Source organism: Vicia villosa, linkage group LG3, assembly GCF_029867415.1.
Source record: "Vicia villosa cultivar HV-30 ecotype Madison, WI linkage group LG3, Vvil1.0, whole genome shotgun sequence".
Lineage (NCBI taxonomy): Eukaryota > Viridiplantae > Streptophyta > Magnoliopsida > Fabales > Fabaceae > Vicia > Vicia villosa.
Genome location: NC_081182.1, coordinates 207,265,182 through 207,289,360, shown reverse-complemented (window position 1 = coordinate 207,289,360; position 24,179 = coordinate 207,265,182). Strand labels below are relative to the sequence as shown.

The following is a 24,179-nucleotide window of genomic DNA, read 5'->3' as shown; positions in this document are numbered from 1 at the left end:
AATGATATGAATTTGCGATCAGAAAGAGCAGACGGCTAAAGACAATTACACAGCTATAGCATAAGCATGTGATTATGTCTCCCCCTGAGATTAACAATCTCCCCCTGAGATGAATAATCTCCCCCTGAAATTAATACTAGAAGAATTTTAATAATAAAAGACTTCCCTGATTATTTCGGTAGAGACGTTCACAGTGCTTGATCTTCAGAACATTCATGACTTCTGATTTCTGCTTCCATAGGACAGCTTCAGAACATTGAATTTCTTTAGATCCTCAGAACATTCACAGCTTCTGACTTTTGCTTCCATCGGACAGCTTCAGAACTTGAATTTCTTTGATCTTCAGAACATTCACAGCTTCTGACTTTTGCTTCCATCGGACAGCTTCAGAACTTGTATTTCTTTGATCTTCAGAACATTCACAGCTTTTGATTCTTGCTTCCATTGGGACAGCTTCAAAGCTTGAATTTCTTCTTACTTCACTTCATGCTAGATTGTATAAAAACATTGTTGAATGTACCAGAGTATCATCATAGCATCTCTACATCCTGAAATGTTACAGAACAAAACTAAACGACAAAAGTCAGCATGAATGAATCAGAACATAAAATATGTTTCAGAAAACACATAATATGTATCAGAGCCATATAGGCCATATAGAATGTATCAGATCCATATAAAATGTATCAGAACAAATAGACATAATGTTTCAGATCATATTCTATCATCAGAATTTCTGAACATTCTTCCTTCTTGCTTTTGATTCTGAAGCTTCATAGCACTCAGCTTGCTTCAAGAATCCAAGAGCTTGATTCATCTTGTTGCTTCTTATGTTGATCTTGAATCTTCGATTCCTGCAACAACACAACTTAAAAACATAGAACTTTGCAAGTTCTGTTAGTAAAGCAACTGATTAAATCAAATCATTTATCACATATTTCTCCCCCTTTTTGTCATAACATCAAAAACATAAAAGATTCAAATGTAGAAAACGACAAAGGAAAGAAACAGAAATAAACTTTTCATTGATTAAACAAACAGGATTACAAAAGATGTATGCAGAAAACAGATGCAACAAGGAAGGAAAACTACAAAGACTTAAGGACTACAACCCTAGCTTAGACAATCTTAGCTAACATATCATGAATCCCTGCGGTCTTCTCAGTTTGTTCAGCCATGAAAGCTTGAAACTCTTCATGCCTGTCCAGACTAGAACCTCCACTGTAGGAGAGATGCATGAATTCAAGGAGGAAATGAGAGACAGTTCACAGGAGGAGAGCTAATGTCTCAAACGGGGCTTTCCCTTAACATAGAAGTTAAGAACATGATCCTTAACATCATCCAATATCTCAAGAAAGTCTTCTTCCTTTGGATAAATGTTGATAACAGCATCACAGAAGAGATCTGACTTGAGACTTCTTGGAATCCTGAGAGATCCGTCTTGAAATCAATGTTAGTGATCCCCGAGATTTGTTTCTCAACCTTGAACCAGACAACCCTTCCAACAGTTCTATTCAAATAGAACGACCACCCTTGAGCCTTCGCCTTTGCATCTTGGTTGAAACCATAAGCACCCAAATCATCAGCGTCCACATGAGATTTGCACAAAACTTCCATTACAGATGAAGGACTGAAGCAAGTTTTTAGTGGAGAAACCTCTTGAGAGAAACTTGAAGGCGGATTCATGATGAATGCTAGGTTGAAGATGAATAAACTAAGGTTTATGAAAAAAATATTCATAGAAAAGTGAGAGAAAGAAAGCGAGAGCACAAAGATTGATTGAAGAATGCAAAGAAATGGAGAAATAAATAGAGGGAATGTGGGGAAGGAAAACGTTCTAGGGAAGGGAAACGTTTGACGGATATAAAAACGTAAAGGACAATAAAAAAATGATGAAAGGCATTTAATGTTACATGACGTGAGGAGAGATAATAATGACAAAAGAAGTGATTAGCACAATTACCTAAGTAGACGTCCCCTCAACTGCACGCACGTTTGTCCAGAAATAGTGAACACGTGTTTACCATCTGGATAGTCAGTTACAGCTGTTTTACTTTTAAAGAGATTCTGAATCAACTTAGACAATGAAACGTTAGTAATAACTGAATCACTACTTCTAATTGATTACAAACAGAACTTCTTATAAAAGACTAATCCAGTCTCATTTCAGAAGATACTCATACATAAGATCTTCTCTTCTCATTCTGGGCATAAATCCATACTGATATTCTTCAGAATGAACTTAAACCTATCTTCAGCAAGGGGTTTTGTAAAGATATCAGCCCATTGATGGTCTGTATCCACAAAGTTTAAAGATATAACACCCTTCTGAACATAGTCCCTTATGAAATGATGTTTAATCTCAATATGTTTAGCCTTTGAATGTAAGATAGGATTCTTAGATAAACATATAGCAGAAGTATTATCACAGAAAATAGGAATGTTACTCTCATATATCTGATAATCTTCTAGCTGACTTCTCATCCAGAGCATTTATGTGCTACATCCAGCAGCAGCAACATATTCTGCTTCTGTTGTTGAGAGGGCAATTGTAGCTTGCTTCTTGCTGTACCATGAGATCAGATGACTTCCAAGAAATTGACAACTTACAGAAGTACTTTTCCTTTCAATTCTATCTCCAGCATAGTCAGCATCACAGAATCCTACTAAGTTGTATTCTTTGGATCTTCTGTAAACCAAACCAACATTAGTAGTACCTTTCAGATACCTCAGAATTCTCTTAACCGCAGTTAAATGAGATTCTCTCGGATCTGATTGGAATCTAGCACACAAACAAACACTAAAGAGAATGTCGGGTCTAGAAGCAGTTAGGTATAGAAGAGATCCAATCATACATCTGTACAACTTCTGATCTACCTTCTTACTTACCTCATCCTTACCTAGGACACGTGTTGGATGCATAGGAGTTTTGGCTTCTCTGCTTTCAGAAAGATTAAACTTCTTCAGCAGTTCTTTCACATACTTCGTTTGATGAACATAGGTTCCATCAGAAGTTTGGTTGATTTGAATCCCAAGGAAATACTTGAGTTCTCCCATCATGCTCATTTCAAATTCAGCCTGCATAGACTCATCAAACTCCTTTCCAAGTGTAGCATTAGATGTTCCAAAGATAATATCATCAACATATATTTGACAAATTAAAATATCCTTTTTAAATGTTTTACAAAAGAGAGTAGTGTCCACTTTTCCTCTAGTGAAACCATTTTCCAGAAGGAAAGAACTCAAACGTTCATACCAAGCTCTAGGAGCTTGTTTCAATCCGTATAATGATTTCTTTAATTTAAAAACATGATTTGGAGACATAGAGTCTTCAAAACCAGGAGGTTGATGGACATAAACTTCTTCATCTATATAACCATTTAAGAAGGCACTCTTGACATCCATCTGATAAAGAGTGATGTTATGTTGAGTGGCAAAAGAAATTAATAGACGAATAGATTCTAACCTGGCCACTGGTGTAAAGGTTTCTGTGTAGTCAATTCCTTCTTGCTGACTATAACCTTGAGCAACCAGTCTGGCTTTGTTTCTTACCACTTCTCCCTTCTCGCTTAGCTTGTTTCTGAACACCCACTTAGTGCCGATGATGTTAAATCCTTTTGGTCTAGGAACCAAGTCCCATACATCATTCCTTGTAAACTGATTGAGTTCTTCTTGCATGGAAATTATCCAGTCTGGATCTTCTAGAGCTTGATCAACAGAAGTTGGCTCGATCAAAGAAACAAGACCTAATTGACATTCTGCATTGTTCTTAAGGAATGCCCTTGTTCTGATGGGATCATCTTTCTTCCCAAGGATCACATCTTCTGAATGAGCTGAAGCAAGTCTAGGTGATCTTCTGACTGTTGGTTCTTCAGAGATTCTCAGATTCTCTAAAGATGCAGCAACTTGATCTTCTGATCCATTGCTTCTGAGACTGTCAGCTTCTGCAGCTTTGCTTCTTGGTTCTACTGCTTCTGATATATCAATATCAAAATCTGCAAAATTCTCAAACTGCTTTGGTTTTTCAAGACCAAGCTTATCATCAAACCTGATATTGATTGATTCTTCTACAATCAATGTTTCAGTATTGTATACTCTGTAGCCTTTAGAGCGTTCAGAATATCCAAGAAGGAAACACTTTTGTGCTTTAGAATCAAACTTACCAAGATGATCTTTAGTATTCAGAATAAAACATACACATCCAAAAGGATGGAAATATGAAATGTTGGGCTTTCTGTTCTTCCACAATTCATAAGGAGTCTTATTTAGAATAGGTCTGATAGAGATTCTATTCTGAATATAACACGCAGTGTTTATTGCTTCTGCCCAGAAATGCTTAGCCATATTGGTTTCATTGATCATGGTTCTGGCCATTTCTTGTAGAGTCCTATTCTTTCGCTCTACAACTCCATTTTGCTGTGGAGTTCTAGGGCAATACCATTTTCTTTGAAGAACTCCTCAAAGAATTTGTTCTCAAATTCACCACCATGATCACTTCTGACCTTTATGATTTTACACTCTTTCTCATATTGGATCTGAGTGCAGAATTCAAAGAACACTGAATGCGACTCATCCTTGTGTTTCAAGAACTTTACCCATGTCCAGCGGCTATAATCATCAACGATGACTAATCCATATTTCTTCCCTCTGACAGATGCTGTTTTGACTGGGCCAAACAGATCAATGTGCAAGAGTTCTAACGGCCTTGAGGTAGAAACAACATTCTTAGACTTGAATGCAGGTCTGGAGAACTTGCCCTTCTGACATGCTTCACAAAGAGCATCTGATTTGAATTTCAGATTTGGGAGTCCTCTGACCAGATTTAGTTTGTTAATCTGAGAAATCTTTCTCAAACTAGCATGACCTAATCTTCTGTGCCAGACCCATTGCTCCTCAGAAACAGACATAAGACAAGTCACCTTCTGCTTCTCAAGATCAGAAAGATCAATATTATAAATGTTGTTCTTCCTCTTGCCTGTAAATAGGATTGAGCCATCCTTCTGACTTACAGCCTTGCAAGACTTTTGATTGAAGATTATATCATAACCATTGTCACTTAATTGACTTATGGACAATAAGTTATGCGTTAATCCTTCAACAAGAAGTACATTAGTTATGAAAGGAGAGTTACCAAGACTAATGGTTCCAGAGCCAATGATTTTGCCCTTCTGATCTCCTCCAAACTTGACTTCTCCACCTGGTTTAAGCACCAGGTCTTGGAATGTAGACCTTCTTCCCGTCATGTGTCGCGAGCACCCAGAGTCCAGGTACCATGACATTTTGCTTTCTGTCCTCTTTGCCGCCAAGGATATCTGCAACAGAAATTATCTTCTCCTTAGGTACCCACAATTTCTTGGGTCCTTTCTTGTTAGTTCTCCTCAAGTTCTGATTGAACTTGGGTTTAGCAAAATATTTAACAGGAGGAACAACATGATATTCTTTAGGTTTGTCAGTATGATATTTCTTAGAATGTGTCACAAGCTTCTTGGTGTGAACAGTGTTAAACTTCTGTGCATGTGAAGTGAGCCTAATATCATGTGCATGGCCATATTTGAACTGATCATACAATGGCTTGTATGTGATCTTCAGATCATCAATAGGTTCAAATTTATGTGAGGTATCACCCTCATAGCCAAAACCAAACCTTCTATTTCCAGAAACACCATATATCATAGAAGCAAGATGACTTCTGCCAATACTTCTAGATAAGAACTTTCTAAAGCTCGAGTCATATTCTTTCAGAATATGATTCATGCTAGGAATGGATTTTTCTGTTTCAGAAGGAGATCCACTATCTTTGGATAGATTTAAAACTTTTTCCTTCAGTTCAGAATTTTCCAATTCCAGCTTCTTAGTTTCAAATTCAAACTGCTTTTTCAGCTTTTTGTATTTGATACTAAGATGAGCCTTGAGTTCCAGAAGTTCTGTTAAACTAGAAACTAACTCTTCTCTAGATAGTTCAGAAAATACCTCTTCAGAATCTGATTCTGATGTATATTCTGATCCATCATCTTCTGTAGCCATCAGCGCGAAGTTGGCCTGCTCTCCTTCAGAGTCTGATTCTGATTCTGATTCAGAATCATCCCATGTTGCCATAAGACCTTTCTTCTTATGAAACTTCTTCTTGGGATTCTCCTTCTGAAGTTTTGGACACTCGTTCTTGTAATGTCCAGGCTCATTGCACTCATAGCAGACAGCCTTCTTCTTGTCAGATCTTCTGTCACCAGAAGATTCTCCACGTTCAAATCTCTTTGAACTTCTGAAGCCTCTGAACTTCCTTTGCTTGCTCTTCCAGAGTTGGTTTACCCTTCTGGAGATCATGGACAGTTCATCTTCTTCTTCAGATTCTGATTCTTCAGGATCTTCTTCTCTAGCCTGAAAAGCGTTAGTGCATTTTTTAACATTAGATTTTAATGCAATAGACTTACCTTTCTTCTGAGGCTCGTTTGCGTCCAGCTCTATTTCATGGCTTCTCAAGGCACTGATAAGCTCTTCCAAAGAAACTTCATTCAGATTCTTGGCAATCTTGAATGCTGTTACCATTGGACCCCATCTTCTGGGTAAGCTTCTGATAATCTTCTTTACATGATCAGCCTTGGTGTAGCCTTTATCCAGAACTCTCAATCCAGCATTTAGAGTTTGAAATCTTGAGAACATCTTCTCAATATCTTCATCATTCTCCATCTTGAAGGTTTCATATTTCTGGATTAGAGCAAGAGCTTTAGTCTCCTTGACTTGAGCATTTCCCTCATGGGTCATTTTCAATGACTCATATATATCATGGGCAGTTTCCCTGTTAGATATCTTCTCATACTCAGCATGAGAGATAGCATTTAGCAAAACAGTCCTACATTTATGATGATTCTTGAAATTTTTCTTTTGATCATCAGTCATTTCGCTTCTTGTGAGCCTTACACCAGTAGCTTTAACAGGATGTTTGTAACCATCCAGCAGAAGATCCCATAGATCAGCATCCAGACCAAGAAAGTAACTTTCCAGTTTATCTTTCCAATATTCAAAGTTTTCACCATCGAATATTGGTGGTCTAGTATAACCATTGTTACCATTGTATTGCTCAGCAGAGCCAGATGTAGATGCAGTTGGATTTGATTGAGATTCATCAGCCATCTTTTACTTAAGCGTTTTTCTCTTCCTGAATCTTTTCTAAACACGGTTAAGTGCTTGCACCTTAGAACCGGCGCTCTGATGCCAATTGAAGGATAGAAAAACACTTAGAAAGGGGGGGTTTGAATAAGTGTAGTCTAAAAACTTGAACGATAAAAACAATTTGCACAGTTATTTTTATCCTGGTTCGTTGTTAACTAAACTACTCCAGTCCACCCCCACGGAGTGATTTACCTCACCTGAGGATTTAATCCACTAATCGCAACAGATTACAATGGTTTTCCACTTAGCCCACGACTAAGTCTTCTAGAGTATCCTGATCACAACTTGATCACTCTAGGAACAAATGCTTAGACACAAGCTAAAACTTTCTTAGAGTATCCTGACCACCACGTGATCACTCTAATTACAACTGCTTAGACACAAGCTAAGACTTCCTAGAGTGTCCTGATCAACACTTGATCACTCTAGTTACTTACAAATTAATGTAATCAATTCTAAGAGTATTACAAATGCTTCTGAAAAGCTATAATCACAACAGTGATATTTCTCTTAACGTTTAAGCTTAATCTCACTAATATATTACAACAGCAATGTAGTGAGCTTTGATGAAGATGAAGTTTCTGAGCTTTGAATTTGAACAGCGTTTCAGCAAGTTAATTGTTAGCAAATCGTCGACCTTGCTTCTCATCAGAACTTCATATTTATAGGCACTTGAGAAGATGACCGTTGGGCGCATTTAATGCTTTGCGTATTCCGTACAGCATTGCATTTAATGTTTCACGCTTTTGTCAACTACCTCGAGCCTTGTTCACGCTGTGTCTACTGACGTTGCCTTTAATAGCTTCCAACGTTCCTTTTGTCAGTCAGCGTAGCCTGCCACCTGTACTTTCTTCTGATCTGATGTTTGTGAATATAATATTTGAATATCATCAGAGTCAAACAGCTTGGTGCATAGCATCTTCTTGTCTTCTGACCTTGAAGTGCTTCTGAGCGTGATACCATGAGAACTTCAGTGCTTATGCTTCTGACCTCAAGTTCTTCTGATACTTTCATAGACCCATGTTCTGATTCTTCCTTGACCATCTTCTGATGTCTTGCCAGACCATGTTCTGATGTTGCATGCTGAACCTTCTGAGACAAAGCTTCTGAGCGCTGATTTGTGCATACTCTTTATATATTTCCTGAAAGGGAATTTGCAATGTATTAGAGTACCACATTATCTCACACAAAATTCATATCCTTGTTATCATCAAAACTAAGAATATTGATCAGAACAAATCTTGTTCTAACAGTCTTTTCGAAGGCTATATTGTTAGCCTGCTGTTGCATCAAGGCTATGTTGTCCAATCGTTCAAGCTCTTTCGTCTTGAATTCTTTGTATTCAGCCCATTCTTTGTCCACCACCTCCGAGGCATATTCCTTGCTTTTCTTTTTACCCTTTTTTTTAGCTGCCTCCCTTCATATAGGACGAGCACTGGATTCTACAGTGTTTGAGCCACGTGCATCACTCTCGCGAGATCTCTTAGATCCACTACTTCCTGAGCTAATATTTCATCCTACTTGACTACAATAACGTGGTTGATCACGGAGAGCGTGCCATTCTTCCATTAATGTGAATCTAACATTCTTCCCACATGCATATAATTCCTGCGCTTTTGCCAAAACATCATTCTCCGACCAACCACTTCCTTGCAAACGCTTAGCGCCATCATAAGCGCCAATCCATTTACCCAACATTTTGTTCCTATAATTAAAACGGTTTCGGCATGCAGGTCCATCACGCGGAGGATCGAATGAGCAATGCTCATTACAATACTCAGCATTTTTACCCCAATATGTTTCACCTTTCTGGTTTCTCCCGACAACACTGCTTGTTCCAAATTTAATCCACCCACTAATTAGCACCAAATTTTGTTCAGTGTTCCATGCTGGTTGCTGAGTTTTCCTGCTCTTAGGAGTTGAATCCTCTGAATTTGGAGTGACTTCATTAGAAACTGTCCTGCCACCAATAGTTAGTTGTGTTGAAAATTCGGGAAATTCAGGTGCACCACCACTTGGAAAATTTTCATTCGCCATTGTCACATAACCATTAAACGGGGGTGTTTGAGATGGATTTCTCGGCATAGATCCATAATATGGATGAAAGTTTGGAACAGAGGATGACTGGTTGAAAGGTGGAAAACCAAAATTAGGTATGTTTTGAGGATGTTGGTTGGAAAATTGATTTGGATTTTGATAATAGTTGGGATTTTGATAATTGTTGGGATTTTGAAAATTGTTGGGATTTTGGTTAAATGGAAAATTAGCAGAATTTTGAGTGTTAAAATGATTATTGGGATCCATTTCACTAAAAAAAGACACTTAACTTCAAAATAAACACTAATAGAAAGATAATAATAAGATTAAGATAGTGAAAAACTTGGTTTTTTTTTTCTTTGTCCAAATCAAATGAACCAAGTCTCTATTTATACAGAAAAAAATCATGAATTTTGGTAAAAAAAAAAAATTTGCAACGAAATAATTGAGTTCAAAGTATTAAATGGATAAAAATCTGGCCAACCAATCACGCCCAGCCACGTGGCTCAACTTATCACTTTTCTCTTTCTCTCTCCGCGTGGATTTTTGTCCACTCTCCCTGTCCGCGCATGGCCTCCACGCGCCTGTTTTCAGCCATCCAGACGCTGCCACATGCCCCCCTGCGTCAGCTTCAATTGTGTTGAGTTTTCTCAACACCTCTCTCTTCCAGCACACACTCAACACTTCTCTAAACACCCATTGGAGGAGATTTTGCATGTTGAGTTCAAACTCAACACACCCATTACACATGGTCTAACTTAAAGCATAGAAAATAGCGTGTCACTTTACTCTATTAAGTTATGAGAAAGAAAACTCCAAAAATAAAAATTCACTTTTTTTATTTGGGAAAATTATTATGCTCTTTTGTCTCAACTTATATAACTTTATTTATTTCACACAGATTAAAAAGTATATTTAATTTTATATTTTGAAGTAAAATTTTATGTAATTTTATAAAATTATTTTTATTAATAATATAAAAAACAAAATTAAAATCATTAAAAAAGAGAAAATAATAAATAATAAATGATATAATAAAAAATCATTAATATCTCATTAGAATTTTTCTTATAATATAAAACAACTTATAATTTTTATATTTCACAATTTTTTTAAAATAACATAATTTAGAAGAGAGCAAGTAAACACGTATTATTCCATCTTAATATACTGTCACACTTAAAAATGATAGTAATAAAATATATTTTTGATTTTATCTTAAAAATAAAATATATTTATTATTTATTCATATGTCATCATAATATTCTTGATTTTATTCCATCTTATACCCTGATAATATTAAGACATTAATATAAAAATACATTTAAAATAAGAAAAACGTCTTGTTATATTTGACTTCAACATTTTATTTATTTATTATTGAGCCTAAAGTAAATTTATACTTTTTAACATAATACTTTTTACTATAGAGTTTTATTATTTATTTATTTATTTATGACTTACCATTTACACATATATGAATTTAGAAAATAATGTTCTCATCCAACATAATAGTAGCTGTAAAAATAAGCATAAAAGTAAAATACAGTTAATCATACATGTTTAATTCTTTATATTTATTAAACTCTAAATAAAACACACTAATCCATTAATACTCTTAACTAATGATCATTAACTTGTTATTATGGTAAGTAAAACTCTCTACTTACCCTGGCCCACATAATTGACTCTAATACACTTCAACTTTTTCTTCATTTTCATTCTATCTGAATCTTCTCTCTCTCTCTCTCTCTCTCTCTCTCTCTCTCTCTCTCTCTCTCTCTCTCTCTCTCTGGTGTTTTTGGACAACTTCTGAGAACCGTTGGATTCTAATCAAACGGTCAATAGTTGTTGAGAACAACAAGGTATGAAAAACAAAACATCCTAGATTATTGTTCTGGGTTTGGTTTTCTCTGATCAACCAAGTTAAAAATCTTCCCTTTATCACAAACCCATGATTCCAAAGTAGCTAAAGTTTTGATTTTTTGTTGTTTTGGATTGGTTCTTTGTGGTTTTTAGGTGAAACAAAAAATGGATTCAGATAGTACTGTGTCTTCTTTGATCATGATGGATGAAGATTTGCATCCACTTCAATTCTCTTCTTCAACTTCTAAGCTACATACCAATGGTACTCCTACTTCTACTAGTGTTCATGAGCTTCTTGAATGTCCTGTCTGTACAAATTCAATGTACCCTCCAATTCATCAGGTTTGCTCTTTTGTTCTTTCAACAATTCTGATCTAGTTGTATGTTTGTTTGTTTGTTTGTTTGTCTGTCTGTTTTTTTCTTTCTGTTTTGTTTTATTAAGGTTTGATTGAGTGGAAAGTGTACAATTTTGTTTAGGTTTTTTTGGGTTGGATTTTGTTTTGTGGATCTTGTGTTTTTGCTTGTTTATTTAAGGTAAAGTTTTGCTTCTTTGTATTTTGAAAAAAAAAAGTAGAATTAAGGTAAAGTTATATGATTATTGATTAAGGATGAATGAGATATTGAATTTGTTAGATGAGTTCAAAAACTTTAGAGTATATGCCACAAGCAACAATCTAGAGTTTTTGGATTCTTGTTAAGCATTTTTCTTTGGTGTTGTAACCTATATTGAAACTTTGTCTTACTCTTGATCATAGAAAACTTTGATCATTATACTAATTTCCTTAAAAAAATTAATTTCTGTTTTTGTAGTGTCACAATGGGCATACCCTATGTTCAACTTGCAAGACTAGGGTACACAACAGGTGCCCTACTTGCAGACAGGAGCTTGGCGATATTCGGTGTTTAGCGTTGGAGAAGATAGCGGAATCGCTTGAGCTTCCTTGCAGATATACCTCTGTTGGGTGTCCGGAGATATTTCCGTATTACAGCAAACTTAAGCACGAGTCTGTTTGTAACTTCAGACCTTACAACTGTCCTTATGCGGGATCGGACTGTTCTAATGTCGGGGATATTTCGCAACTTGTTGCTCATTTAAGGGATGATCATAGAGTTGATATGCATTCTGGATGCACTTTTAATCATCGTTATGTTAAGTCGAATCCGATGGAAGTAGAAAATGCTACATGGATGTTAACGGTAAGTATATGATGTTGTCTATATAATACTTTGCATAAGAAAAGATAGCGAAATGATCTTAGCTCATAGGGCGAGGATTGTGGAATGTTGTTGAATCAGTACCTTACAATGTTGCCAAATATTGGCCATGGCGGATATCAGATGCGTTTTTTTGGCTCTCCGCCATGGTCAAATTTATGAAGGATGGTGGTGCCGTGGGCCATATCTATATGTAGATATGGCAGTGTCATACGCCGGGTTTCTGGCTCACCGCCATGGTCTGCCATAGATAACACTGGTGGTACCTTGATATCATATTCATTACCTGACATTTGCAGCAGAGTTTCCTTGATTTAGGGTCTGCTTGGATTGTCCAATTTGAGATTATTTACTGCAATAAGCAGTTGCTAGACTGTTTGGGAGAGCTTGTGGAAATGGCTTATGACATGTCCATAAGTTGTTTTCAACTTATTTTCACAAGCTCTTCATGATAATCACTTAATTAAGTTGTTTATCCAAATAGGGATGCACAAAGGATATATCAACAACTTAAACTTATTGTTTTCTCATCCGAACTGATAGCCGTACTGCTTTATTGTTTCTCTCAGGTCTTCCATTGTTTCGGACAATATTTCTGTCTCCATTTCGAAGCCTTTCAACTCGGAATGGCTCCAGTTTACATGGCATTCCTCCGTTTCATGGGCGACGAAAGAGACGCCAGAAGCTACAGCTACAGTCTCGAGGTAGGCGGAAGCGGCCGCAAACTAATCTACGAAGGAAGTCCAAGGAGCATCAGAGATAGCCACAAGAAAGTTCGAGACAGCCACGATGGCCTCATTGTATATCGAAACATGGCACTTTTCTTCTCCGGCGGCGACAGGAAAGAGTTGAAGTTACGAGTAACCGGACGGATTTGGAAAGAACAGCAAAACCCCGAAGGCGGAGTTTGCATACCAAACCTATGTAACTAGATTGTTTGCATGTTTTCCCTCTAGATATAAGTTATGTAGGGGTGATTAATGTTTGTTGCAAGTTGTTGATAGTTTTGGAAAGTTATTACATTACATTTCTTCAATGGTGATGTTGGTTTCAACTTACAAAATAACAAGTTTCTTTCTCTTTTCTAACCAAGATACTTGTCAAATCTTTGTTACACAAATATATCATAGGCTGAATTATTCCAACAGTTTCTTTTATTCTTAGATGCTTGCTCTACATTGTTTTGTGAATATTCTAGTGAAAAGTTTTATGTGAGGTTCAGTGTGTTACAACACTTGCATCCAGTTGTAAAGAGTTGTTTCAATGATAATGCTACTTTATAAGAATCTCAAAGAGTGTCCACTTTAGTATTTTAAATATCAAAGAGGTGTGTTCAATAGGCTTCAATCAATTTTATTTTGACACTCATTAGTCATTATTAAGACCCAAATTGTACAACAAAACTATAAATACTGATTAGGGTCAGTTTGTTTTAATTCTAATTTTATTTATTTATTTATAAAATGAATTTTTTATTTTAAAATATTATAAAAAGTTTAAATTTATTTTTTATAAATTAAAAGACCAATTTTGATATTCTGTAACATAAACATACATTAATGAATATTAAAACATAGTCAAATGACAATTTTTTTAAAAAAAATACATCTCTAAATTTTTTTTTTATGAAGAACTATTTGAAATAATTTTAATTTTAAGTGATTTTTTGAAATTTTACTATAAAAATAAAATTATAATAAAGAAATAAAATAATATCTAGAATAACATTTTAAAAATAACTATTTAAACAATTTTTTAAAAATTTTTGAAAAAATATATATATAACAATGAAAATCATTTTTAAAGACTTAAATAAACAGCCATAAATTATTCCATATTCTACACAATAAAGTTTATAGGGTTTTCTTCTATGTAAGTTAAAGCTATCTAAACCTATTTTTTTTAAAATTCTTTTCTACTACAAGTATTACTCTAACACTCTTTTCAATATTGTCATTTTTGTTGTATAACATAATATTATTATTTTTAATAATTATCATTTTATTTTTAGGGAAAATTAAATAAATAAATTTTATTTATAAAAAAAGTATTTTTGTTAAAAAAATCGATATTTTTGAAAAAAAAGTTTTTTTCTTTAAGTTGACGAAAAAATGAATAGAAGATAGAAAAATTGTTACAATGTTAAAAATTTACAGCTTCAGAATAAAAAAAGAAAAAGAAAGTCGAATTCTAGTACCTATAAGTGAAAGCAAACAAAAAATATGTAAGGATGGTGTAAAATTAGGAAGGTAGGAGGTACTTAACTCAAAGGAATTGAATCTACTAGCCAATTATATCCCACCTTGACATAAACCACGTTACAACCTGTGAATGATTTCAAAAGCATGTTTTCGAATAAAAAGTGACGAGTTTTGAGAAACCTTGCAAATTCATATGGTGGATTTCAATTGTATGTGAATGAGTGTTTGCCATATTGTTTCAATAAGAGTGAACAGCGAGATTGAAATAATGTTGATTATATAGAAAGTTGAAGCAAAACTCTTTGGATTATGTTTGATTGAAGCAAGGAACGTAAGTTATAACTCGACAACTATTGGTGTCAGTCATTGATTTGGTAAGTAGAAAGTTTTCAGGAAGACCATAGTTATGAATAAGTTTCTTAAGGACAAGTAATATTGTAAATTTGGAGTTGTGATGACACTATGTTTTCTAGTAAGTTTTACTAGCATTTGTAGTTGTTTTTATTAGCTTTCAGTTAATTATGTTTAAATTTTACAAAGAAATAGAAAGAAAATGAAGAAGTGAAGAAACAAAGCAAAAAGATGAAAAAGTGGAGAAGTTATGAAGAAAAGAGCATTTTCATCATAATATATGACATGCTGTTTATTCAGTAATTCGATTATATCTAAAGTTTTGTAACTCCGATTGAGATAGTACTTTTTGCAAATGCGCGACAGGTGTCATCGCATGCACGACAACAAGCATAATGTGCGCAATGATTGGCATGTGAAGAATTCACATGCGTTATATAAAGCATTAAATGCACGATTTGTACCTTTTTTTGATGTGTTTTGACTTATATAAAAGGTAAAAATGCACAGGAAAGAAGGGGGACATTCCCGTGGTAGAATTTTGACGGCGAAGTAATTTCTGGAGCTCTAGAGCGAAAGTTTTTATCACTAGAAGCCAAATTTTAACCAAATATTCATGTACTGTTTCTTTATTATTTCAATTATGATTCCTATTAGTATGACTAGCTAAGTTTTATTAATTAAGGCTTTTTAGATTAGCCTATTTTGATTTGTTAAGACAAATGACTTGTTTTATATTATTTGCATAAATTAATTCTTTAATTTCTATTCAGTTACTCTTTTGTGTAATGTCTTTTGTGTGTTGACGAACTCACGAATTGTACCTAAGTTTGTAGTGATTCCTGGCCCTTACAACCTTGAAAATTCATATGGTGGATTTCAATTGTATGTGAATGAGTGTTTGCCATATTGTTTCAATAAGAGTGAACGGCAGGATTGAGATAATGTTGATTATATAGAAAGTTGAAGAAAAACTATTTGGATTATGTTGGATTGAAGCAAGGAACGTAAATTATAACTTGATAACTATTGGTGTCTGTCATTGATTTGGTAAGTAGAAAGTTTTCAGGAAGATCATAGTTATGAATAAGTTCCTTAAGGACAAGTAATATTGTAAGTTTGGAGTTGTGATGACACTATATTTTCAAGTAAGTTTTACAAGTATTTGTAGTTGTTTTTATTAGCTTTCAGTTAATTATGTTTTAATTTTACGAAGAAATAGAAAGACAATGAAGAAGTGAAGAAACAAAGAAGAAAGATGAAAAAGTTGAGAAGTTATGAAGGAAAGAGCATTTTTCATCATAACTTACAACATGATGTTTGTTGAGTAATTCGATCATATCTATAGGCATCGTGTGCACAATGATGAGCATGTGAAACATGCGTTAGAGAAAGCATTGTATGCACGATTTGTACCTTTTCTGATGTGTTTTGACTTCTATAAAAGGTAAAAATGCACGGGAAAGAAGGAGGAACATTCCTATGGTAGAATTTTGACGGCGAAGTAATTTCTGGAGCTCTAAAGCGAAAGTTTTTTTAAGCCAAATATTCATGTACTGTTTCTTTATTACTTGAGTTATGATTCCTATTAGTATGACTAGCTAAGTTTTATTGATTAAAGCTTGTTAGATGAACCTATTTTGATTTGTTGAGACAAATGACTTGTTTTATATTATTTGCATAAATTAATATTTCAATTTCTATTCAGTTATTTTTTGTGTAATGCCTTTTTTGTGAACGAGTTGTTTTATCCTAGAGGCGTCGTGGTTATTAAGAGCTGTTTTACATAATTTAGACAGTACCACGAAACGTCTTAAAAAAAGTGTATTGTTCCGCGACTCAGCTGATAACTTCTTCAATGGCAATCTTTTCAAAATTCGAAAACAACATATGCGACAATAGCCACTATTTGACCGAACCGATTTAAACTCAAAATGATACCATGAGGGAGATGTGCAACTAAAATGACTAACAATTACATTTTTTTTTGTTCATTACTCATTTTCAGCGACTAACTTGACAGCAAAATGAGGTGTCAAGAATTAAGATGAATTGGTTATAGAATTTAACATTATGGTTAATAATTAAAGCTTATACAAAATACTAGTTAATAGTTAGAACTAGCTAGTACTGATGTCAATACTCAATAGGAATTGACGATAAGCATTAAGCAGAAGCAAGCTGAAACCTCCCCCTATACTTAGCTGTTCCCTACCATAAAGCAATCATTGTTCTATCATAACATGAAGTGACATATTCAACAACAATAAAAGTAATGAAACTCATGAAGTATCACATTTGAATATCAAGTATATGGATACGAATCAAGAAGATTGGTATCAAATCAAGGTTGATTCAGAGTGTAAAACAAAAGCACTCTCTGACAGATTTAATCAAACAATCAACTAAGAGGAAATGATAACTTGGACAACAATTTTTTGGAGTAAGCAATGTTCTGCTCCAGTAGAAACAGAATAGGACATTCCTAATTTTGTTTTTATGAGTGTTTCTATGTAAGACCATTAAACTTTATACTTGTTGTATAAATCAAGGTTGCATGAACATTTTAGTTTATTGTTTATTTTGCACCAGACACAATTATCTCTATAAAAAGTAACCTATGGCTCCTCATCACAGCATACACTCCTTTGGGAAGATATCCCTTCCCAACTATATAACAAACTTTTCAATTCCTCCCACCTGCTTATTCTATCATTTACTAACAACTGTCATTCTCAGTTTATTTCAAAATATAAACCAAAGAAGCCGTGCAAATCATACGGTTACAATAATCAAGTCCTTAAAGATCACTATAATCTTGTATCAGATTTATACTAATGATATTCTCCAATTCTTATTGCAGTCTACTTATCAACTTATCACTCTCTATCACGTTCTCTTAAGTCTTAACCACGCATTCAACTATATATAAAGTTTGTACTTTACAATAAAAATGCATTAAAGAAAATTAGTAGAAAGCAAGCAAATAAAATGTTTTAAGGAACTCAGGATGTATACACAAGCAAATCCAGAATGTATAAACAACTGTAATACTAACAATTTGAATAGGTTATCTTGTTTACCAAATATAGCTTTCTTTAACAAAATAGGTTAGGTCAGTTTTAATTAAATCAACTTTTGCAAGAGGTTCGGTTGAGTATTTATGGTGGTACTAGTGCACTGGTTTCTTTAACAGGCTAAATTCCATAGAAACTGAAACAAACATAAAAGTTAATTGCAAACATAGATGAAATTAAACTAGAATTGAAATTTATGACAGGTTTCAACTAGATGCATTTGTAGTTTGTGGACATGGTGAATATGCAGTCCAATAGAATGAAATCATTCAACCCCACACCTTGTTGTTGCAATTGCCTCATTATATAAAACAAGAGCTTCATTCATTATCTTAGGCCGAGTCAATGCGTTGGCTCTTTTTCCTCCTGATGGATGGGTATCAAAAAAACATGTAAGCATAGAATCGTTGTCACGTTCATATAACGTTTCTATCTTTTCATATACTTTAGGTGCCACCTGAGGATCATAGCCAGCTGCTGCCATTAGCAGAAGGCCGATGTAATCAGCTTCGATTTCAAACCTGAAAATTGTGAATAGATTGGATTATTGGATGATAGCAGATTAGCATATGAATATGAATAGATTAGAAAAAGAAAGAAAATGAATTAATGATACCGTCGGTGGAAAGGTAGTCTAGAGACAAGCGGCGCCACTTGCTTACTATAATCAATGCTGATAAACTTGTTAAGCCCCATATACACAATATAAATCCACACGCTCTTTGTGATTTTTTCAGCAGGGTGTCGAGCCACAATATGTGCAACCTATAATTGACAGGAAAACCAACATAAGTTACTAAGTCTTTGTTATCTTTAGTTTAAATTAGCAATTTGCGAGGTATTAAGATTTACAACTGCAGAAAAATAATAGAATACTGGCCTCATGTGCAATACAAGTTGCAATCTCCGCATCATTTGAAAAATGGTTAATAAGAACCTTGGATATAATCATCTTGCCACCAGGGCAACATTGGCAAGTTAAGTCAGGAGCATTGACAACCAAAATCTCCCAATTTAATCCATCCAAATGGGACATAGAAGGCGGTAACCTTCGAATAAGACGCAACCAAAGAAGATGCAAAAAGCTATAGTCAGAAGCAGACCTCATTTTGTTCCTCTCTTTCTGCAATGCATTGAGAATGTTATTGAGAATCTTTGTAACCCTAACAGTATGTGGATGTGAAGGAGGCAAAATTGCATCTCGTCGGAAACTTTGTTTGAATAGTTGAAACTGTTTCTCGCCGCGACTTCTCTCCCTCTGATGTGTTGGGTATATAATATAACGTGATCGTTTAGTGTATGGAACAGTTTCGTATTTTCTGAATTTCCACTTGAAACGATCGATGAAGCCTTTGGGCATTTTTTCAGAATCCACGCAGTAAAATCTGTTGGGAATGTGAAATAGTTTGTTAGGAAAAGAAGTTAGCGCATGAGGATTGAGATTTCTCATTAGGTTTTCTACTTTCAAAAACTGAAGATGCTTGCTTGGTGAGATGAGTGAAAGAGTAATGTAACAGAATGCATCTCAGAAAAATGAGGAGGTACAACAACTCTTGAACCAACGTAACAAACTTTGTTTTCTTTTTTCTCTCTCTCCAAAATTTTCATTGAAATGGAACTATATTATAGGGACAAATACAAAAAGTGGTACTACTATAGGCACACAAATACTAACCAATAGGTCTAGTGAGCGATGGGATGAACCCTCTTTGTAGCTATTTAAGGATTAAGTAAGCTTTTATTTTATATTTATATATATATATATATATATATATATATATATATATATATATATATATATATATATATGGAGAACTAAAGGTTCTCTAACTCGATTACACATAGAAACGGAAAACCTCAACAAAAGGTAATATTACAAATCAATTATACATATAATAGAAGAAACAGAGATTCCTTACCAAACTCGTAAAAGAAGTAATTGAAATAAGTAATTTTCTCGCAAAAAGACCACTTTCAAACCAAGAGCTTGATGTTCCACGGTATTATTTTTTATAAAATAGTTGTTCAATTTTAATTTTAATTTTAACTTTAATAAAGACTAATATAATGACCAAACTGAGTAAATGCATAAAAAATACCAGCTTTGTAACAATGATAGCATAAAGTAGCTATTTGGGTAATGAATTATATTCTGTGATGAAAATATAGTTCCACATAATTTTTATAACATTTTACTTTATTATTTTTTAATAGTTATAATTTTATTATATTAATTATAAAAAAATACAGTGTGTATAAAAATTTGGATTTAAGAAAATAACATTACAAATTAACAGAAAAGAAAAGTGGTTAATGGAGAACATTAAGGTTTTATAACCATAATAAAGAAAGCCATATGCGCGTAAACCTTAAATATTCAAATTTTAAAATTGAAATGGATAAAGAAATAATGTGAAAAAATATAAAACAAAAGGAAATCAGAAATGTGAAGTTGAAATAACATGAAACATATAAAAACAAAAATGTGAAGAAAAAAGATGAAGCTGAAGAAATGACCTATATATGAAATGTTAGAAGATGATGATGAAAATGTGGGAGATGACTCACATTTAAGGTTCTCTCCGTATGTGAGTTTGGATATTTTCTGTGACGAAGTGGTGAACGTGAACTCTATATTCATGAATGGAGCTACACTGAAGGTGTTTTATGAGGACTTAATAATCTCTTCTATCGGTATTGAACAAGATGTGATATTGGATTTGTGTGTGGATGGCGAGAAGGCTTGTATGAGGCGACAATTGGAACAAAATTAGTTTATACCATATCCCATAGATTTTGTTGATAACAAAGTATTTAAAGAACAATTGGATATACTAACTTTGTTCAAGTATGCAGGAACATATATTAAAAATTCAAATACAAAGTCAATTATGATACTACATTGAACATCTAAAGAGAAGCTTAAAGATGCAGATCCTAAAGATCAAACTCTGAAGAATCAGATTTTGAAGGAGGTCAACTTTTGAAAAAAGTCATTAATCTTTGAAGGATCAGAACCTGAAGACTCAGACTTTAAACTAGTTCAAGGATCATAACTTGAAGATCCAGACTCTAAATGAAGTCAACTTCTAAAGAATCGTCTTCTGAAGACTCAGACATTAAAATATTTTTTTAAGATGGAACAAGAGGACAAAACTAGAAAAATATCTTCAAAATATTTCGTATTTCTTTCATAAGATGCCCTTGGTGAACAAGCGAGCCAGATGCCCTTGTGTTGTTTGCGTGAATATCTGTAAGGGTACAAAGAAAGAAATATTCCAGCACCTTTGTTGTGATGGTATATGTCAAAATTATATAATATGGACATGGCATGGTGAGGTGGATAAAGAGAAAAGTTGAGTGCCACAAAGTTAAAGAGTGGATGAAGATGAATATATGAAAGATCAACTAGAGGATATGTTATGTGCTATCGGGGAATCTTCTTTTTAGAATGCTCATATTTATGATACTATATGTAGTGATAAAGACACCCCTTTATATAAGGGATGCACAAATTTTACACGATTGTCGGTGGTGTTAAAGTTGTTTAATCTAAAGGCAAAAAATGGATGGTCGGAGAAAAGTTTCACGGAATTACTTGAATTGCCAAAGCAAATGTTACCAGAAGATAACAAATTGTCAGATCGTTGCTATGAGGCCAAGAAGATATTGAGTCCAATGGATCTAGAGTATATCAAAATACATGCTTGCCCTAATGATTGTATATTATACAAGAGTATGAAGAATTTTATCAATGTCCAAAATATGGTGTGTCGCGTTACAAGTTGAAGGCCAACAATGGTGATGACAATTACTATGACAATGTTAGTAGGAAGCATCCTCCTGCTAAAGTGTTATGGTACTTGCCAATAATTTCACGATTTAAGAGACTTTTTTTAATTCGAATGATGCAAAGAATCTTAGATGGCAAATTGATGAAAGGACTTGTGATGGAAACATTCGCCATGTAGTTGTGTCATTTATTGTCTTCAAGAAAAACTTTAGTATATTCATTAGAGAAGCAATTGTGTCGAAACATGAGTTCAATTGCAAGCATAGTCATAAAAACTTAGACACATATCCTATGATCAATCTAGTCGATCATGTAAGTTACCAAAGTATTTGATTTGGAGGACTAGCGGTTGTTTACTAGAAATCACAGTAAACACGGAGATACATCTATAGAAGCAAGATACATTTTAAGCAACTCGCATGGTGCATAAGAGATCCATGAGTGGGGTAGGATATTTTTGAAGATTAATATATTATTTTACTTTTTTTTAAAGTAAAAGTATTTCATATTATAATTGAGGTTATATAATTTTAATTGATTAACTGGATCAATTTAATGTTTAAGTTAGATTTTAATGAAATTCTTACTTAGCTTACGAAAAGAGTGTTAGAACAAGATTTGTTCTGATCAATATTCTTAGTTTTGATGATAACAAGGATATGAATTTTGTGTGAAATAATGTGGTACTCTAATACATTGCAATTTCCCTTTCAGAAAATATATAAAGAGTATGCACAAATCAGCGCTCAGAAGCTTTGTCTCAGAAGGTTCAACATGCAACATCAGAACATGGTCTGGCAAGACATCAGAAGATGGTCAAGGCAGAATCAGAACATGGGTCTATGGAAGCATCAGAAGAACTTGAGATCAGAAGCAGAAGCACTGAAGTTCTCATGGTATCACGCTCAGAAGCACTTCAAGGTCAGAAGACAAGAAGATGCTATGCACCAAGCTGTTTGACTCTGATGATATTCAAATATTTTATTCACAAACATCAGATCAGAAGAAAGTACAAGTGGCAGGCTACGCTGACTGACAAAAGGAACGTTGGAAGCTATTAAAGGCAACGTCAGTAGACACAGCATGAACAAGGCTCGAGGTAGTTGACAAAAGCGTGAAACATTAAATGCAATGCTGTACGGAATACGCAAAGCATTAAATGCGCCCAACGGTCATCTTCTCAAACGCCTATAAATATGAAGTTCTGATGAGAAGCAAGGTTACCAATTCTAAACGAAATTATTCTAAAAGACTTGCTGAAACGCTGTTCAAATTAAAAGCTCAGAAACTTCATCTTCATCAAAGCTCACTACATTGCTGTTGTAATATATTAGTGAGATTAAGCTTAAACGTTAAGAGAAATATCACTGTTGTGATTATAGCTTTTCAGAAGCATTGTAAAACTCTTATTTGATTACATTAATTTGTAAGTAACTAGAGTGATCAAGTGTTGATCAGGATACTCTAGGAAGTCTTAGCTTGTGTCTAAGCAGTTGTAATTAGAGTGATCACGTGGTGGTCAGGATACTCTAAGAAAGTCTTAGCTTGTGTCTAAGCATTTGTTCCTGGAGTGATCAGGTTGTGATCAGGATACTCTAGAAGACTTAGTCGCGGACTAAGTGGAAAACCATTGTAATCTGTTGCGATTAGTGGATTAAATCCTCATGTGAGGTAAATCACTCAGTGGGGGTGGACTGGAGTAGTTTAGTTAACAACGAACCAGGATAAAAATAACTGTGCAATTTATTTTTATCGTTCAAGTTTTAAGACTACACTTATTCAAACCCCCCCTTTCTAAGTGTTTTTCTATCCTTCAATTGGCATCAGAGCGCCGGTTCTAAGGTGCAAGCACTTAACCGTGTTTAGAAAAGATTCAGGAAGAGAAGAACGCTTCAGTAAAAGATGGCTAGTGAAGTTCCAACAAATCCAGCTGCATCTACATCTGGCTCTGCTGAGCAATACAATGGTAACAATGGTTATACTAGACCACCAGTATTTGATGGTGAAAACTTTGAATACTGGAAAGATAAACTGGAAAGTTACTTTCTCGGTCTGGATGCTGATCTATGGGATCTTCTGATGGATGGTTACAAACATCTAGTGAAAGCTAGTGGCGTAAAGCTTACGAGGCAAGAAATGGATGATGATCAGAAGAAGCTTTTCAAGAATCATCATAAATGTAGAACTGTTTTGCTGAATGCTATCTCTCATGCTGAGTATGAGAAGATATCTAACAGGGAAACGGCCTATGATATATATGAGTCATTGAAAATGACCCATGAAGGAAATGCTCAAGTCAAAGAGACTAAAGCTCTTGCTCTAATCCAGAAATATGAAGCCTTCAAGATGGAGGATGATGAAGATATTGAGAAGATGTTCTCAAGATTTCAAACTCTAACTGCTGGATTGAGAGTTATGGATAAAGGCTACACCAAGGCTGATCATGTAAAGAAGATCATCAGAAGTTTGCCC

At 34.4% G+C, this 24,179-nt stretch overlaps 3 protein-coding genes across 3 annotated transcripts; 1 reads left to right on the top strand and 2 right to left on the bottom strand.

The window, feature by feature from the left end:
• Window positions 1-8,679: 8,679 nt before the first annotated feature.
• Window positions 8,680-9,252, bottom strand: LOC131659821 (uncharacterized). The gene has a single exon (XM_058928949.1). It carries the CDS (start codon window positions 9,250-9,252, stop codon window positions 8,680-8,682), a length of 573 nt encoding a protein of 190 aa, XP_058784932.1.
• A 1,677-nt stretch (window positions 9,253-10,929) lies between these two features.
• LOC131593405 (E3 ubiquitin-protein ligase SINAT3-like) lies at window positions 10,930-13,373 on the top strand. The gene is made up of 4 exons (XM_058865890.1): window positions 10,930-11,069; window positions 11,224-11,412; window positions 11,881-12,267; window positions 12,855-13,373. Exons 2-4 carry the CDS (start codon window positions 11,236-11,238, stop codon window positions 13,215-13,217), a joined length of 927 nt encoding a protein of 308 aa, XP_058721873.1. The 5' UTR covers window positions 10,930-11,069; window positions 11,224-11,235; the 3' UTR covers window positions 13,218-13,373.
• Window positions 13,374-17,889: 4,516 nt separating this feature from the next.
• LOC131657216 (mitochondrial metalloendopeptidase OMA1-like) lies at window positions 17,890-19,498 on the bottom strand. Its single transcript, XM_058926680.1, has 3 exons — window positions 18,795-19,498; window positions 18,531-18,679; window positions 17,890-18,435 (listed from the first exon to the last, which is right to left on the bottom strand). The coding sequence occupies exons 1-3, from the start codon at window positions 19,362-19,364 to the stop codon at window positions 18,180-18,182; spliced, it is 975 nt and encodes a 324-aa protein (XP_058782663.1). The 5' UTR covers window positions 19,365-19,498; the 3' UTR covers window positions 17,890-18,179.
• Between the last annotated feature and the right edge of the window lie 4,681 nt (window positions 19,499-24,179).